The sequence below is a fragment of the Mustelus asterias genome, chromosome 14, assembly GCF_964213995.1.
Source record: "Mustelus asterias chromosome 14, sMusAst1.hap1.1, whole genome shotgun sequence".
Taxonomy (NCBI): Eukaryota; Metazoa; Chordata; class Chondrichthyes; order Carcharhiniformes; family Triakidae; genus Mustelus; species Mustelus asterias.
In genome coordinates, this window is record NC_135814.1 from 100,480,078 (window position 1) to 100,497,497 (window position 17,420).

The window sequence follows — 17,420 nt, forward strand, 5'->3', positions numbered from 1 at the left end:
AGCTTCTATTAGACCCTCTCTCACTCTTGTAAACTCCAGTGAATATAATCCTAACCGATTTAATCTCTCCTCATATGACAGACCTGCCATCCCAGGAATCAGCCTGGTAAACCTTCGCTGTACTCCCTCTATAGCAAGGACATCCTTCCTCAGATAAGGACACCAAAACTGCACACAATACTCCAGGTGTGGCCTCACCAATGCCTTTCCATTGCTTCCCTTATTGAGGAAAGACAGTTTTCGAAATTTGGAATAATGGGCAGGCACACAGATTGTCAGAATGGGGCTTCAGCTATTCGCTGTATTCTGTTATGACCTTGGTGATGGGACAGAGAGAGAGACACAGTGGCATTGTGAATAGTGCTGATGGAATGGTGATATTGCAAAGAGATATTAATAGGTGAAGCGAATGGGTACAGCAGTGGCACATGGATTTCAATCAAAAATGCTAACAGAATGCTGGCCTTTGTATCGAGAGGACGAGAATACAAGAGTGTTGAAGGACGGCATGGTGGCACAGTGGTTAGTATTGCTGCCTCTCAGCGCCAGGGACCCGGGTTCGATTCTGGCCTTGGATGACTGTCTGTGTGGAGTTTGCACATTCTCTGTCTGTGGGTTTCCTCCGGGAGCTCAGGATTCCTCCCACAGTCCAAAGATACACAGATTAGGTGGATTGGCCACGATAAATTATCGCTTAGTTTCCAAAGATGCGCAGGTTAGGTGGATTGGCCATGCTAAGTTGTCCCCTCGTGTCCAAAGATGTGCAGGTTAGGTGGATTGGCCATGCTAAGTTGCCCCTTAGTGTCCAAAGATGTGCAGGTTAGGTGGATTGGCCATGCTAAGTTGTCCCCTCGTGTCCAAAGATGTGCAGGTTAAGTGGATTGGCCATGCTAAATTGTTCCTTAGTGTCCAAAGATGTGCAGGTTAGATGGATTGACCGTGCTAATTTGCCCCTTAGTGTCCAAAGATGTGCAGGTTAGGTGGATTGGCCATGCTAAATTGCCCCTTAGTGTCCAAAGGTGTACAGATGGGTGGATTGTCCATGATCGAAGCGCAGGGTTATGGGGACAGGTTGGGGAATTGGGCCTAGATAAGGGTGCTCCTTTGGCAGTTAGGTGCAGACCTGATGGGCCGAATGGTCTCATCTGCACTGTAGGGATTCTATGATCCTATGATTAAGTCACATTTCAGCCACACAAAATCCGAGTTAGACCTGGAGTAGTGTGAGCAAGCCTGGGTGTCACACCTTAGGAAGATTCTGCAGGAGGTGTGGTGTAGCTTACCCAGAATGATGGCCAAAGTTTTAAAGTATGAAGGGGAAAGGGGTAAGGTTGACAGAGAGAAACTATTTTGGCCCGCTGGGGAGTCCAGGTCTAGAGATAACAATAAATTAGAGGCAGACCTTTCGCGGGTGATATTAGGGAACACTGCCATACACAAAGGTCAATAACGAGGGGGTATAATTTTAAGGTGAGGGGCAGGAGGTTGAGAGGGGATTTGAGGAAATATCTTTCACTCAGAGGGTGATGGGAGTCTGGAATTCACTGCCTGGAACTTTCTTTTCCCTTTTAACCCTCTAGCTGCCACCATGTTGCATTAGGACGATGCACCAAGCTCAGACCAACACCACTCACCGGAAAGACTGTGCCGTGTCACAGAGGTGCAGCGAGGTCAGTCCCTCCTCCGTCAGCAGCCTGGGGTTGGCCCCGTATTCGAGCAGCACCTCCGCGCAGTCGGCGTGCGCATTCTCACAAGCAGAATGGAGGGCGCTCTTGGTTCCCACCACCATATTGGGCCTGGCTCCCCGTTGGAGGAGGTACTGCAGGCAGTCAGTGTAACCGTGGCTCGCAGCGATGCACAGAGGACTGGTCAGCTCCTGCTTGTACTCCAGGGACCAGAGACCTACAGTGAGAGAGCGAGAGTGTTAACACTCATGAGAGTGAGTGGCCACCACCCCCATACCATCTCTGCCTTCACTTCTAAGATTGCTCACAGCAAAAGATGGCTTCACTAACTCAAATTTTCAGGTGCCCTCTTTTTAAAATCTATTCTTCCATGGGTTGTGGGCATTGTTGGCAAGGACAGCATTTGTTACCCATTCCTAATTACCCCTGAACTGAGTATTTTTTTATTCATTCATGGGGCATCGCTGGCTGGCCTACATTTATTGCCTATCCCTAGTTGCCCAAGGGCAGTTGAGAGTCAACCACATTGCTGTGGTTTTGGAGTCACAGGTAGGCCAGACCAGGGTAAGGACGGCAGATTTCTTTCCCTAAAGAACATTAGTGAACCAGATGGGTTTTTCCGACAATGGCTTCACGGTCATTAGTAGATTCTTAATTCCAGATATTTTTTATCGAATTCAAATTCCGTCAACTGCCGTGGTGGGATTTGAACCCGGATCCCCAGAATGTTAGCTGTGTTTCTGGATTAATAATCTAGTGATAATACCACGAGGTCATCACCTCCCCTAAGTGGCTTGCCAGGCCATTTCCAAGTCAACCACATTGCTGAGGGTTTGGAGTCACATGCAGGCCAGACCCAGTAAGGACGGCAGATTTCTTTCCCTAAAGGACATTAGTGACCCAGATGGGTTTTTCCAACAATCAATATAGCTTCATAGAACCCCTACAGTGCAGAAGGGGCCATTTGGCCCATCAAGCCTGTACTGACTCTTTGATAGGGTGTCTCAACCAGGCCCTCTCCCCCGCCCTATCCCTGTAACCCAACATGGCGAATCCCCCTAACCTACACATCCTTGGACACTAAAGGGCAATTTAGCATGACCAATCCACCTAACCCGCACATCCTTGGAGTGTGGGTGGAAACCGGAGCTCCCGGAGGAAACCCATGCAGACACGGGGAGAACGTGCAGGCTCCACACCGACAGTGACCTGAGCCGGGAATCGAACCCGGGTCCCTGGCACTGTGAGGCAGCAGTGCGAACCACTGTGCCACCGTGCCGCCCTAGGTCCCTGGCACTGTGAGGCAGCAGTGCTAACCACTGTGCCACCATGCCGCCCTAGGTCCCTGGCACTGTGAGGCAGCAGTGCTAACCACTGTGCCACACTTCATGGCCACCATTATTTAGACTAGCTTTCAATCCCAGATTTTATTAACCGAATTTAAATTCCACCAGTTGCCGTGGTGGGATTTGAACTCAAAGGTCCTCAGGATTACTAGAGCAGTGACACTTTCATGCCACTGCCCCCCCATAATTCACCCCCCAAGTACCTCCCTGTGTGAGTTTGGGTAATGATTGAATGTGACTGGTTCAGTATTGCCTCATCCTTGTGTTCAAGTCTCTCCATGCCGTCCTGTATTTCTGTAGCCTCTTCCAGCGCCTACAATCCTCCAAGATCTCTGCACTCTGCCAAATTAGAATGGAAGACTTATCTAGATAGCCATATGAACGGAGTGGGAATGGAGGGATACAAAAGAATGGTCTAGTTTGGACCAGGGAGCGGCACGGGCTTGGAGGGCCGAAGGGCCTGTTCCTGTGCTGTATTGTTCCTTGTTCTTTGGAACTCATTCGAATTCCAACCGGTCAGCATTAGCTGAGTCAGCGCAAGCTGGGAATCGATCCTGGAAGAGTGACGCTGTAGTGGCCATGGGTGATAGGTCCCACCTGCACATAGGGACAGGGGTGAACCATTCAACCCCTTTGAGACTATATCACTATTCACTAACGCTGTGGCGCTTGTGCGAAATAACTTCATTTATCCGCCATAGTCCCGTAATCGCTAATGCGCCTTAACCCAACAAAAATCTATCAGTCTCAGCGTTGAAATTTTCAATTAACCCCCCCCCCCCCCCCCCCGCAACCCCTCCCCCCGCCACCCGCCCCCACAACCACTCCAACCTCAACAGCTTTGAGACCAGTGTTGGGCAACTGCATCCTGGGGGTGTCACATGCGGCCTATCTGGGGTCTGAGTGCGGTCCCCACGGGACATTTTGTTGACCGTTGCCCAGACGCAGGGTAGCCACATTCCGCTGATTCCCGTCCATGTAGTTTTTTTCCTGCCGGTCTGACTGAAGTGATTTGCATGTCAAGCGAGGGTGAGTGAGGTGAGGTGGGTGCTGATTGCTCACAACATTGACTGTGAGAGCCGTGCGCTCCCTCTGTGTCCAAAACAAAACAATTTATTTTGTCTTTGCCATTTGAAGTTGATAACAGTTCTATTAATATATCAATGATGAAGCATTTTCTATAACTGGTTATGAAATATTCGGCGTGTATTAAATGGATTTAATCTTATTCATGGGGTCACGATTAGTGAACAAGCCAGTGGCACAGTGGTTAGCACTGCTGCCTCACAGCGCCAGGGACCCGAGTTCGATTCCCGGCTTGGGTCACTGTCTGTGTGGAGTTTGCACATTCTCCCCGTGTCTGCGTGGGTTTCCTCCGGGTGCTCCGGTTTCCTCCCACAGTCCGAAAGATGTGCTGGTTAGTTGCATTGGCCGGGCTAAATTCTCCCTTGGTGTACCGAGCAGGTGTCAGAGTGTGGCAACCAGGGGATTTTCACAGTAACTTCATTGCGGCATTAATGTAAGCCTACTTGTGACACTAGTAAATAAACTTTAAGTTTAAAAAAAAAGTATTTTGGACTGTGGGAGGGAAAACGGAACACCCGGAGGAAACCCACGCAGATACGGGGAGAGTGTGCAAACTCCACACAGACAGTGACCCGAGGCCGGAATTGAACCCGGGCGCTGTGAGGCAGCAGTGCTAACCACTGTGCCACCGTGCCACCCACTTAAACAGGTGCACTTGGTTCAGTTAGTTTTGTGAATGGGACAATCAGCTTATTCTTCTCATACAGCCGGGATGTTGAGCAGTCCTAGTAATTAAACACACCAGGATTAGTGTAAGTGTCTGCCTCGAATAATCCTCCAGTTCATTAGCATGAACACTGTTTAATTATTATGATACAGAGCCCTTGGGGCACTCGCCAATTTTAAGTAAATTAATTGCGTTGCAATTTAACACTACAACAGCCTCTGTGCTAAACAGCAAATTGTGTTATGGTGTGAGCTGTAGCCTGGATGTATATTTACAATGGGAGATGTTAACAAGATATATACTGAGCATTTACCTTCCCTATCAGAGAGTGACAATAAAATTGCCACAATTCCTTTTTGACAATTCCTTCCAGAAACATAGAAATTAGAAGCAGGAGGAGGCCATTCGGCCCTTCGAGCCTGCTCCACCATTCATTTTGATCGTGGCTGGTCATCGAATTCAATATCCTGATTCCCCCCTCCCCCCCATTCTCTCTTCCACCTTCTTCCGTCAGAAAAAAGATACAAAAGTCTGAGGTCACATATCAACCGACTCAAGAACAGCTTCTTTCCTGCTGCCGTCAGACTTTTGAATGGACCTACCTCGCATAAGTTGATCTTTCTCTACACCCTAGCTATGACTGTAATACTACATTCTGCGCCCTCTCCTTTCCTTCTCGATGAACAGTATGCTTTGTCTGTATAGCACAGAAGAAACAATACCTTTCACTGTATGCTAATACATGTGACAATAATAAATCAAATCAAATCAAATCATTATCCTTGATCCCTTTAGCCCCAGGAGCGATATCTAATTTCTTCTTGAAATCACACAACGTTTTGGCCTCAACTACTTTCTGTGGGAGTGAATTCCACACATTCACCACCCTCTGGGTGAAGAAATTTCTCCTCACCTCAGTTCTAAAAGGTTTATCCCTTATCCTCAAACTATGACCCCCTAGTTCTGGACTTCCCCATCATCGGGAACATTCTTTCTGAGCCTACCCTGTCTAATCCTGTTAGAATTTTATAAGTTTCTATGAGATCCCCTCTTGCTCTTCTAAACTCCAGTGAATATAATCCTAACTGACTTGTCTCTCCTCATATGACAGACCAGCCATCCCAGGAATCAGCCTGGTAAACCTTGGCTGTACTTCGTCCACAGCAAAAGCATCCTTCCTCAGATAAGGACACCAAAACTGCACACAATACTCCAGGTTGGCCTCACCAATGCCCTGTACAATTGCAGCAAAAGATCCCTATCTCTATACGAGACAAGTTTTTCACACAGTGGGTGGTGGGTGCCTGGAACTCGCTGCCGGGGAAGGTAGTGGAAGCAGATACGATAGTGACTTTTAAGGGGCGTTTTGACAAATACATGCATAGGATGGAAATAAGGGATATGGTTCCCGGAAGGGTAGGGGGTTTTAGTTAAGTCGGGCAGCATGGTCTGTGCAGGCTTGGAGGGCTGAAGGGCCTGTTCCTGTGCTGTAATTTTCTTTGTTCTTTGTACTCAAATCCTCTCACTACAAGGGCCAATATACCTCTTAAACCCCTTTCTCCACTCCAATTGGTCCTCCAATTCTAGTGTCAAGTGTGTCTCCCTCACTATAGATGGCCCCAGCTTCAGCTGCCTCGGCCTCTGGTCTGGAAATTCATTCCTCAATCTCTCTCCTCCTTAAACCCTACCTCCCTGAGCAAACCTTCGACCACCTGCCCTAACAGTGTCTGTGGCTCATTGTCAAGTGATGTTTGATATTCATTCTGACAATGAAGTGAATTGTGATGAGCAGTATTTTAATGCTCCTATTGTAAACGTGAGGTATCCTGCAAATGTGCCATGCTTCTGAAAAATAGCAATTGAAGTTCCATTCCGATTGAGTATTTGTTTTGGAATTCTGTTTGAATTTCTTTTTACACGTTCTCCCCGTGTCTGCGTGGGTTTTCTCCGGGTGCTCTAGTTTCCTCCCACACTCCAAAGATGTGCGGGTTAGTTGGATTGGCCATGCTAAATTGCCCCTTAGTGTCAGGGGGACTAGCTAAGGTGAATGCATGGGGTTATGGGGATAGGGCCTGGGTGGGATTGTGGTCGGTGCAGACTTGATGGGCCGAATGGCCTCCTTCTGCACTGCAGCGTAGGATTCTATGATTCTATGAATGACGATCTTGATTCCATTTGGACTGGGATTCTCCTCAGAGTGGGATATTGCCTGGATCAGGAGTAGGCCTCAGGCTTTGGCCTGCCTCTGTTGTTGAGCTAAGGGGCCAGGGGTGAGTGGAAGTGGTTAGGCCAGGTCCCTTCGCCTGCTAACTTGGGCTTCAGTGGGGTTGTCAGCTGTGGTTATATTTATTTTCCTGGAGGTTTCATCACATGACCCCTCCCCCCCCACCCCGCCCCCCCCCCCCCCCCCCCCCCCCGCACCGCCCCAACCACGCTCCAGCCATTAGTCGGCCAACACATCCATCCTTGTGAGACATTGTCTTCCCACACCAACTGGAAAGCACACTCATTACCTAATTGGATGATGCTTCACTGTCAGTCAAACAGCCTTGATTCCCACATTTTTAAACCTGTCTTAAAATCTTGTAGATGGAAATCTTCAAAGATAGTGACAAATACACCCAATCTTTTTTTAATATCTTGACGGTTTTGCTCCAGGGACAGACGCAGCAGTGTCCTGGAGAATCATCTTCAATTTCTGGAGACTCCAGACAGATCCTGGAGAGTTGGCAACCCTAAAAGTCAGTAAAGTGTGCGACTGAAGGAAGGAGTAAACATGCATTTCTGTAGCGCCTTTCATGACCCCAGGATGTCACACGATGCTTCACAACCAATGAAGAACTTCCAAAGTGCAGGACAGCCTTGGTTGAATGTGTGGAGTTTGCACGTTCCCCCAGTCTCTGCGTGGGTTTCCTTTGGGTGCTCCAGTTTCCTCCCACACTCCAAAGATGTGCAGGTTAGGTGGATTGGCCATGCTAAATTACCCCTTAGTGCCCAAAGGTGTTCAGGTTAGGTGGATTGGCCATGCTAAATTGTCCCTTAGTGTCCAAAGGTATGCAGATTAGGTGGACTGGCCATGCTAAATTGTCCTTTAGTGTCCAAAGGTATGCAGGTTAAGTTGATTAGCCATGCTAAATTGCTCCTTAGAGTCAGGGGGATTAGCAGGGTAAATACAGGGATAGGGTGGGATTGCTATAGTTTTGATGGGCTGAATGGCCTCCTTCTGCACTGTAGGGATTCTATGAAATGTGTAAATTATGTCTTGATAAAATGGGTCATTTAAAAAAATGTAAATAAACGAGAGACAAGGATCAGTGATATATATAATGGTGATGTAACACAGATCTGGACTTAACTGAGAATAAGGGACGATTTTGAATGCCACCTTTTTATATCCTATTTGCGTCTGATCTGTGTTTTGATTCTTCTTAATGCTGTCTCTAACTCCATGACACTCCTGCTCTGTACCGCCCTCTACAGCATTCCAGTGGAACTTCGACAGCCTCAGCAGTCACTTGTGTTTGGAGTCAGCATTGACACTTTGCTGGGTCCCCCACCTCCCCCAACCCCACCTCGCGCTTTCCCCGCATCCCCGGGATCGCCAGCGAGATAATTGATGTTCTGTTCAACATTTGAGATGTGTGGTGAGCGTACATCCAAAGGTACAGGGGGGAGACCTACAAACCCTGGAAACTTGAAAATAATGTGGGTCGTTTTAGCTCAGTTGGCTGGACAGCTGGTTAGTGATGCGGAGGGACACCGACAATGTGGGTTCAATTCCTGTACCGACTCAGGTTATGGGTGGCACAGTGGTTAGCACTGCCACCTCACAGTGCCAGGGACCCGGGCTTGATTCTGGCCTCGGGTCGCTGTCTGTGTGAAGTTTGCACGTTCTCCCCGTGTCTGCGTGGGTTTCCTCTGAGTGCCCTGGTTTCCTCCCACAGTCCAATGATGTGCAGGTTAGGTGGATTGACCATTAAGGTCCAAAGGTATGCAGGTTAGGTTTATAAAAAATTATTATTGTCACATCTTCTATGTTTCTATAGTACTTGGGGTGAACGGGATCAAAGGTTATGGGGAGAAAGCAGGATTAGGCTATTGAGTTGGACGATCAGCCATGATCGTAATGAATGGGGGAGCAAGCTCGAAGGGCCGAATGGCCTCCTCCTGCTCCTATCTTCTATGTTTCTATGTTTCTGCAAGTAGGCTTACATTAACATTGCAATGAAGTTACTGTGAAAATCCCTAGTCATCACACTCCGGTGCCTGTTCGGGTACACTGAGGGAGAATGTAGCACGGCCAATGCACCAAACCAGCACGTCTTTCAGACTGTGGGAGGAAACCATGGATTGGCCATGCTAAGTTACCCCTTAGTGTCCAAAGATCTGCAGGTTAGGGGGATTGGCCATGCTAAATGTGTAGGGTTTTGCGGATAGTGCAGGAGCTGGGTAAAATACCCTGTCATGGAGTCGGTGCAGATTAGATGGGCCAAATGGCCTTTTCTGCACTGTCGGGTTCTGTGATTCTATCCTCTGATTCCTTTTCATTGATAGATAAATTCAGTGTCTGTATTTTAGTTATTAGAGAGGCACATTCTCCCAGGGACATTCAGCATTCATTTTGGTTTGAATATTTGCAATAGTCTGAAATAAAAAGGCTTTTCAGGTCAAAAAGAATGGTTTCCAAGCATTGACCTAAAGGAAGAGTGAGTTTGCTAATAATCATTCAGCCCTTGTTTTCTCGATGATCCTCACCTTCTGCAGCTGTCTTCAACACTTTTGAATAGCGTAAGTTGAGATATAATATCCAAGCCAGCGAACCAAGCAACTGCTGAGAGGCGTCGCAGTTAAAGCCTGCTCAAAGGTTATTTACTCAGTGGTGGCGGGGTAGAGGGGCAAAATATTGTCATCATTTTCCTCAGTTGCTGCTAACTTTGTCTTTTGGAATTATCTCAACAAGGCCCAGGAGGTGGGCCTGATGGAGTATGAGCTCCCTGATTGAGGTAATGATTACCTGTCCAATTAGGGAGCCTTACCTGTATATATATATATATATACATATATAATAATGAGGAGTGTCAGGGCTACTGACACTTCAGATTCTGATGTTGTGCCTGAAGCACTCCTAAGAGTGGGTGACACGGTGGTACAGTGGTTAGCACTGCTGCCTCACAGCGCCAAGGACCCAGGTTCAATTCCGGCCTTGAATCACTGTCTGTCTGGAGTTTGCACATTCTCCCCGTGTCTGCGTTGGTTTCCTCCAGGTGCTCTGGTTTCCTCCCGCAGTCCAAAGATGTGCGGGTTAGGTGGATTGGCCATGTCTAAATTGCCCCTTAGTGTCAGGGAGGCTAGCAGGGTAAATAAATGGGGTTACGGGAATAGGGCCTGGGTGGGATTGTGGTCAGTTCAGGCTCGATGGGCCGAATGGCCTTGTTCTGCATTGGAGGGATTCTATGAGTTAAAGCCTGGAAACCCATGAAGACACGGGGAGAATGTGCAAACTCCGCACTGACAGTGATCCGAACCGGGAATCAAACCCGGGTCCCTGGTGCTGTTCTTAGATCAGTGGTGGTGGGGGAGGGTTGCAAAATATTGTCATCATTTTCCTCAGTTGGTGCTAACTTTGTCTTTTGTAATGGCCTCAACAGGGCCCACGAGGTGGGCCTGCTGGAGGATGAGCTCCCTGATTGAGGCCCTCGATGGGCTGAATGGCCTCCTTCTGCACTGTAGGGATTCTATGATTGTACAAGTGGAAATGAGATGGTAAATAAAGGGAATCTGGTGAGGGGACAGCGACCTCTGAGGAATTATTCCATTTTTCATGGCTCCCTGTCAAAATGGAAGTGCCGTCGGTTGTGCAATATCTGTTCTTTGTGTGTGATAAGAATGCACTGATGGGAGTTTGAGAACAATTGCCAGTTGCAGTGCATTAACAAGCCCATTTCATACTTTGCAAGCACCTAATGATCCAGCAAACTAGAAGCAAAGATGGGAATGCGGTTGGTATGTAACGAACACACTGCACCAAGGTTCACTTAATGGAATCATAGCCATTCCTGTTTGGATTATTGGTGAGCGCGTGTCCGGCAGTCAATAAGACCTTAAGAGGTTTACCAAAATCTTACAACTCCAGCAGTATCCGGGCAACACAGTGGCACAGTGGTTGGCACTGCTGCCTCACAGCGCCAGGGACCTGGGTTCGATTCCCATGTATTTCATAGTAACTTCATTGCAGCGTTAATGTAAGCCTGCTTGTGACACTAATAAATAAACTTTAAACTTTTCTGTTGGTCACAGCTGAAGTATTTGTCCCCGTGTAGAGGGTAAAATAGGCCTTCAGTCTTATCATTAGTGCAGCAATGAATGACACGGTAACTGATTACAGGGATTACAGATTGAGGGCGGGATTTTCTGGCCTTTCCTGCCGGCGGGATTTCCCCCCCCCCCCCCCCCCCCCGCCCCCCCCTCCCCCCCTCCCCGTGGCAGAGGGTGTGAACAAGGGGAAATCCCTCTGGTATTTTTTTGAGAATGTAACTAGCGGAATAGATGAAGAAGAACCACTGGAGTCAAGTAGGGTGGTGGAGGCAGACACGCTGACATCGTTCAAGACTTACCTGGATAGTCACATGAGCAGCTTGGGAATGGAGGGATACAAACGATTGGTCTAGTTGGACCAAGGAGCGGCACAGGCTTGGACGGCCGAAGGGCCTGTTTCCTGTGCTGTTCTTTGTTCTTAGGATTTGGACTTGTGCCAGGAGCTAGAGGATCCTGCTGCTGGCCAATGATGGGTCAAATCCTCCGGGGGCTGAGCGGGGGGCTGGGGGCGGGGGGGGGGGGGGGGGGCGGTGGGGGTGGATGGGGGGTGGGCTGGTGGTGAAGAGGGTGTGTGTAGGGGGTGTGGGGATGGGGGCAGGAATTTGGGGGTGAAAAATCCTGCCTTATGGTTATTCCCCCCATGCACCCCCAATCATTCAAAACTCTACTGCCCATACCCTAACTCATGCTAAATCCCGTTCACCCATGACCTCTGACCTATGCTCGACGCCAGACCAATGTCTTCATTTGAGCTTAGTTTCAAATCCGTCCTTCAATGGCCTCACCCCTCCATATCTCTGTAATCTCCTCCAGATCCAACACCCTCTGGCATCACTGCGCTCCTCCAATTCTGCTTTCTGTTTGCACATTCCTGGTTTCCATCCCTCTGCTGTTGATGGAAGTGCCTTTAGCTGCCTAGACCTTAAGCTCTGGAATTCCATGCATAAACATCTCCCCTCCCCAACCCCACCAACGCCTCTACTTTCTCAGTAGACAAGAAAATTTAGCATGTCCGCTACAACTCTCACCAACTTTTACAGATGCACCATAGAAAGCATTCTTTCTGGTTGTATCACAGCTTGGTATGGCTCCTGCTCCGACCAAGACCACAAGAAACTACAAAGGGTCGTGAATGTAACCCAATCCGTCACGCAAACCAGCCTCCTATCCATTGACTCTGTCTACACTTCCGCTGCCTCGGAAAAGCAGCCAGCATAATTAAGGACACCACGCACGCCGGATATTCTCTCTTCCACCTTCTCCCATCAGGAAAAAGATACAAAAGTCTGACGTCACGTATCAACTGACTCAAGAACAGCTTCTTCCCTGCTGTCATCAGACTTTTGAATGGAACTACCTCTCATTAAGTTGATCTTTCTCTACACCCTAGCTATGACTGTAACATTCTGCACTTTCTCCTTTCCTTCTCTATGAACAGTACGTTTGTCTGTATAGTGCGTAAGAAACAATACTTTTCACTGTATACTAATACATGTGACAATAATAAATCAAATCAAATTAAACCAGCCTCCCATCCATTGACTCTGTTTACACTTCCCGCTGCCTCGGAAAAGCAGCCAGCATAATCAAGGACCCCACGCACACGGGATATTCTCTCTTCCACCTTCTTCCATTGGGAAAAAGATACAAAAATCTGACGTCACATACCAATCAACTCAAGAACAGCTTCTTCCCTGCGCTGTCAGACTTTTGAATGGATCTACCTTGCATTAAGTTGATCTTTCTCTACACCCTAGCTATGAATGTAACACTACATTCTGCACTCTCTCCTTTCCTTCTCCTCTATGTACTCTGTGAACAGTATGCTTTGTCTATATAGTGTGCAAGAAACAATACTTTTCACTGCAAACTAATACATGTGAAAGTAATAAATCCAATCAAAAATCACCAGTTCTCTCTCCTTCTGTAAGATGCTCTATAAAACCTGCCTCATCTGTCCCACTCCCTATAAACGTGAGTCACAGAAGTCTACAGCACAGAAAAAGGCCCTTTGGCCCATCAAAACGGTTTGATGCCAAATTTATTTTGATAAGTGCTCCTGTGAAGCACCTTGGGCAGTTGCACTGGGCTAAAGCTGCAAAATAGACACATTGTTGTTTGAAGTCAATACTGATTGAGTAATAACTGATCATTGTGAAACAGAATTGCTGTATAACTTGATTCTGTTTTTTTCATTCGTTCATGGGACCTGGGCGTCACTGGTTGGACAGCATTTATTGCCCAGCCCTAGTTGCCCGAGGGCAATTGAGAGTCAACCACATTGCTGTGGCTCTGGAGTCTCATGTAGGCCAGACAGGGTAAGAATGGCAGATTTCCTTCCCTAAAGGACATTAGTGAACCAGATGGGTTTTTCCGACAATCGACAATGGTTTCATGGTCATCAGTAGATTCTTAATTCCAGGCATTTTTAAAATTGAATATCACCATCTGCCGTGGTGGGATTCGAACCCAGGTCCCCAGAACATTGCTGAGTTTCTAGATTAATAGTCGGGCAATAATACCAGTAGGCCATCACCTCCCCACATCGCTGTCCTTCTGTTAATACTTAATGAAGTATTACTGGAGATACCTCATATGTGAAAGAATATTGTCCCCACGGATCTATATTTCTTTATTTACTCTGAAACATTTATCCATGATTTGAGTGTTATAGGCACAAGTGTGATTCGAAGGGCTGAATGGCCTACTCCTGCCCGTAAATCTTACCTTGTTACGTTTTCTATATCTTTATCCACATAGAGTTAGAATCATAGAATCATAGAAATCATAGAAACCCTACAGTACAGAAAGAGGCCATTCGGCCCATCGAGTCTGCACCGACCACAATCCCACCCAGGCCCCACTCTCATATCCCTACATATTGACCCACTAATCCCTCTAACCTACGCATCTCAGGACACTAAGGACAATTTTTAGCATGGCCAATCAACCTAACCCGCACATCTTTGGACTTAGAGGGTGGAATTTTCCTGTCCCGCCTGCCCCGGGGATTGTAGTGGGCAGGACACGGGCCATGCAAAGGTCTGCTGACCTCGGGTGGGATTTTCCAGTCTGGGGGCGAGCGCGGCCAGAAAATCCCATCCACAGAGCCACAGAGATATACAGCACGGGAACAGGCCCTTCAGCCCAACTCATCCGTGCCGACCAGGTTTCCAAACTGAACTCATCCTATTTGCCTGCGTTTGGCCCATGGTGGCACAGTGGTTGGCACTGTTGCCTCACAGTGCCAGGGACCTGGATTCAATTCCCGGCTTGGGTCTCTGTCTGTGTGGAGTTTGTACGTTCTCCCCGTGTCTGCATGGGTTTCCTCTGGGTGCTCAAGTTTCCTCCCACAGTCCAAAAGACGTGCTGGTTAGGTGTATTGGCTGTGCTAAATTCTCCCTCGGTGTACCCGAACAGGCACCAGAGTGTGGCGACTAGGGTATTTTCACAGTAACTTCATTGCGGTGTTAATGTAAGCCTACCTGTGACACTAATAAATAAACTTTTTACATTTATCTGCCTAAACCTTTCCTATCCATGTACCTGTCCAAATGTCTTTTCAATGTTGTAATTGGTGAGAAGGTGATGGCCTAGTGGTATTATCGCTAGATTATCAATCCAGAAACTTAATGCTCTGGAGACCCGGGTTCAAATCCCGCCACGCCATATGATGGAATTTGAATTCAATAAAAAAAATCTGGAATTGAGAATCTACTGAAACCATTGTCAATTATCGGAAAAACCCATCTAGTTCACTAATGTCCTTTAGGGAAGGAAATCTGCCGTCCTTATCCAGTCTGGCCTAGATGTGACTCCAGAGCCACAGCAATGTGGTTGACTCTCAACTGCTCTTGGGCAACTAGGGATGGGCAATAAATGCTGGCTAGCCAGCGATGCCCACAGGAGGCTGGGTCATTGAGTGGATTCAAGGCAGAGATAAATTCTTGATTGGCAAGGGAATCAAAGTTTACGGGGTAAAGGGGGAGAATGTGGTTGAGAAATATAGTCGCCATGATTGAATGACAGAGTAGCTCGATGGGCTGAATGGCTCCTATATCTTATGGTCTTGTCTCCCACGTATTCATTTTTTAAAAATTGATAGCCGTTGACACAGTGGAACTTGGCTCCCTCACCCCACCTTTCTATCTCCCTTCAACTTGTATCAAAATAATATTTTGTTGGTTAATGTTCTGGGGCCCCGGGTTCGAATCCCACCATGCCAAATGATGGAATTTGAATTCAATAAAAAATATCTGGAATTAAGAATCTACGGATGACCATGAAACCATTGCCGATTGTTGGAAAAACCCATCTGGTTCACTAATGTCCTTTCGGGAAGGAAATCTGCCGTCCTTACCCGGTCTGGCCTACATGTGACTCCAGAGCCACAGCAATGTAGTTGACTCTCAACTGCCCTCGGGCAATTAGGGATGAGCAATAAATGCTGGCCAGCCAGCGACGCCCATGTCCTGCCTCCTCTGGCAGCTCATTCCATACCCGCACCATCCTCTGTGTGAAAAAGTTGCCCCTCAGGTCCCCTTTAAATCTTTCCCCTCTCACCTTAAACCTACGCCCTCTAGTTTTGAATTCCCCGATCCTGGGGGAAAAGACCTTGGCTCTTCACCTTATCTATGCCCCTCATGATTTTAAAAATCTCTGTAAGGTCACCCCCTCATCCTCCTACGTTCCAGGGAAAAAAGTCTCAGCTTATCCTGCCTCTCCTTATAATTCAAACCTTCCAGTCCCAGTAACATTCTTGCAAATCTTTTTTGCGCCCTTTCCAGTTTAATAACATCCTTCCTACAGCAGGTGAAAGATTGATCAATAGTTTTTGACTGATAGTATTTGATCAATAGGATATCATTGAGAGTATTGCGCCTCTCTGTAGACTGGTAGGATTTTATATCATTTATTATATATAATACAAAATAAAAACAGAAAGTGTTGGAAAATCTCAGCAGGTCTGGCAGCATCTGTGGAGAGAGAAACAGAGTTAATGTTTTGAGACCACACGAGTCTTCTTCAGAGCTAAAGAGAGGGAGAAATGTGATGGATTTTAACCTGTTGAAGTAGGTAGAGCAAAATAGGTCAGGGATAGGTGGAGCCAGGAGAGATTGACTCCAGAGGCAGAAGACAGAGAGAGTGTTAATGGCAGTGTTAAAGACTAAAGAAGGTGCGAATAGCGGCATATTGGATTTTATATTTTCAAAGAAGAACAAAGAACAGCACAGGAACAAGCCCTTTGGCCCACCAAGCCTGCGCTGACACATGACGCCTTGCTAAACTAAAGATCTTTTGCCTCTACGCGGTCCGTATCCCTCTATTCCCGGCCTATTCATGTATCTGTCAAGAAGCTTCTTGAATATTGATATTGTATCTGTTTCTAACACCTCCTCTGGCAGCTCATTCCAGGCACTTAGCACCTTGCATGTAAAAAAACTTGGTCTCACATCTCTTTTAATCTTTCCCCCTTTGTGGATGTGAATGGAAGTCTTTTGAAGCAGCAGCAAACAGTGATGAATGAATACATTACATAGAAACATAGGAAAATAGGAGCAGGGGTAGGCTATTCGGCCCTACGAGCCTGTTCCACCATTCAATCTGATCATGGCTGATCCTCTGTTTCTCCCCACACTCCCTGACATCTTTAGAGTCTAGAAATCTATTTCTTTCTTGACCACATTCAGTGACTTGTCCTTCAAAGAACAAAGAACAAAGAACAGTACAGCACAGGAAACAGGCCCTTCGGCCCTCCAAGCCTGTGCCGCTCCTTGGTCCAACTAGACCAATCGTTTGTATCCCTCCATTCCCAGGCTGCTCATGTGACTATCCAGGTAAGTCTTAAACGATGTCAGCGTGCCTGCCTCCACCACCCTACTTGGCAGCGCATTCCAGGCCCCCACCACCCTCTGTGTAAAAAAAACGTCCCTCTGATGTCTGAGTTATACTTCGCCCCTCTCAGCTTGAGCCCGTGACCCCTCGTGATCGTCACCTCCGACCTGGGAAAAAGCTTCCCACTGTTCACCCTATCTATACCCTTCATAATCTTGTATACCTCTATTAGATCTCCCCTCATTCTCCGTCTTTCCAAGGAGAACAACCCCAGTCTACCCAATCTCTCCTCATAGCTAAGACCCTCCATACCAGGCAACATCCTGGTAAACCTTCTCTGCACTCTCTCCAATGCCTCCACGTCCTTCTGGTAGTGCGGCGACCAGAACTGGACGCAGTACTCCAAATGCGGCCTAACCAGCGTTCTATACAGCTGCATCATCAGACTCCAGCTTTTATACTCTATACCCCGTCCTATAAAGGCAA

At 47.4% G+C, this 17,420-nt stretch overlaps 1 protein-coding gene across 2 annotated transcripts in view; it reads right to left on the reverse strand.

Annotated features, from left to right (window-relative positions):
* Window positions 1–17,420, reverse strand: part of asb18 (ankyrin repeat and SOCS box containing 18) — a 50,273-nt gene that overhangs the window by 15,077 nt on the left and 17,776 nt on the right. For both annotated transcript variants that reach the window (XM_078228977.1, XM_078228978.1), the window contains one exon: window positions 1,635–1,902. In XM_078228977.1, coding sequence (XP_078085103.1) covers window positions 1,635–1,902 — 268 coding nt within the window. The remainder of the gene's footprint in view (window positions 1–1,634; window positions 1,903–17,420) is intronic.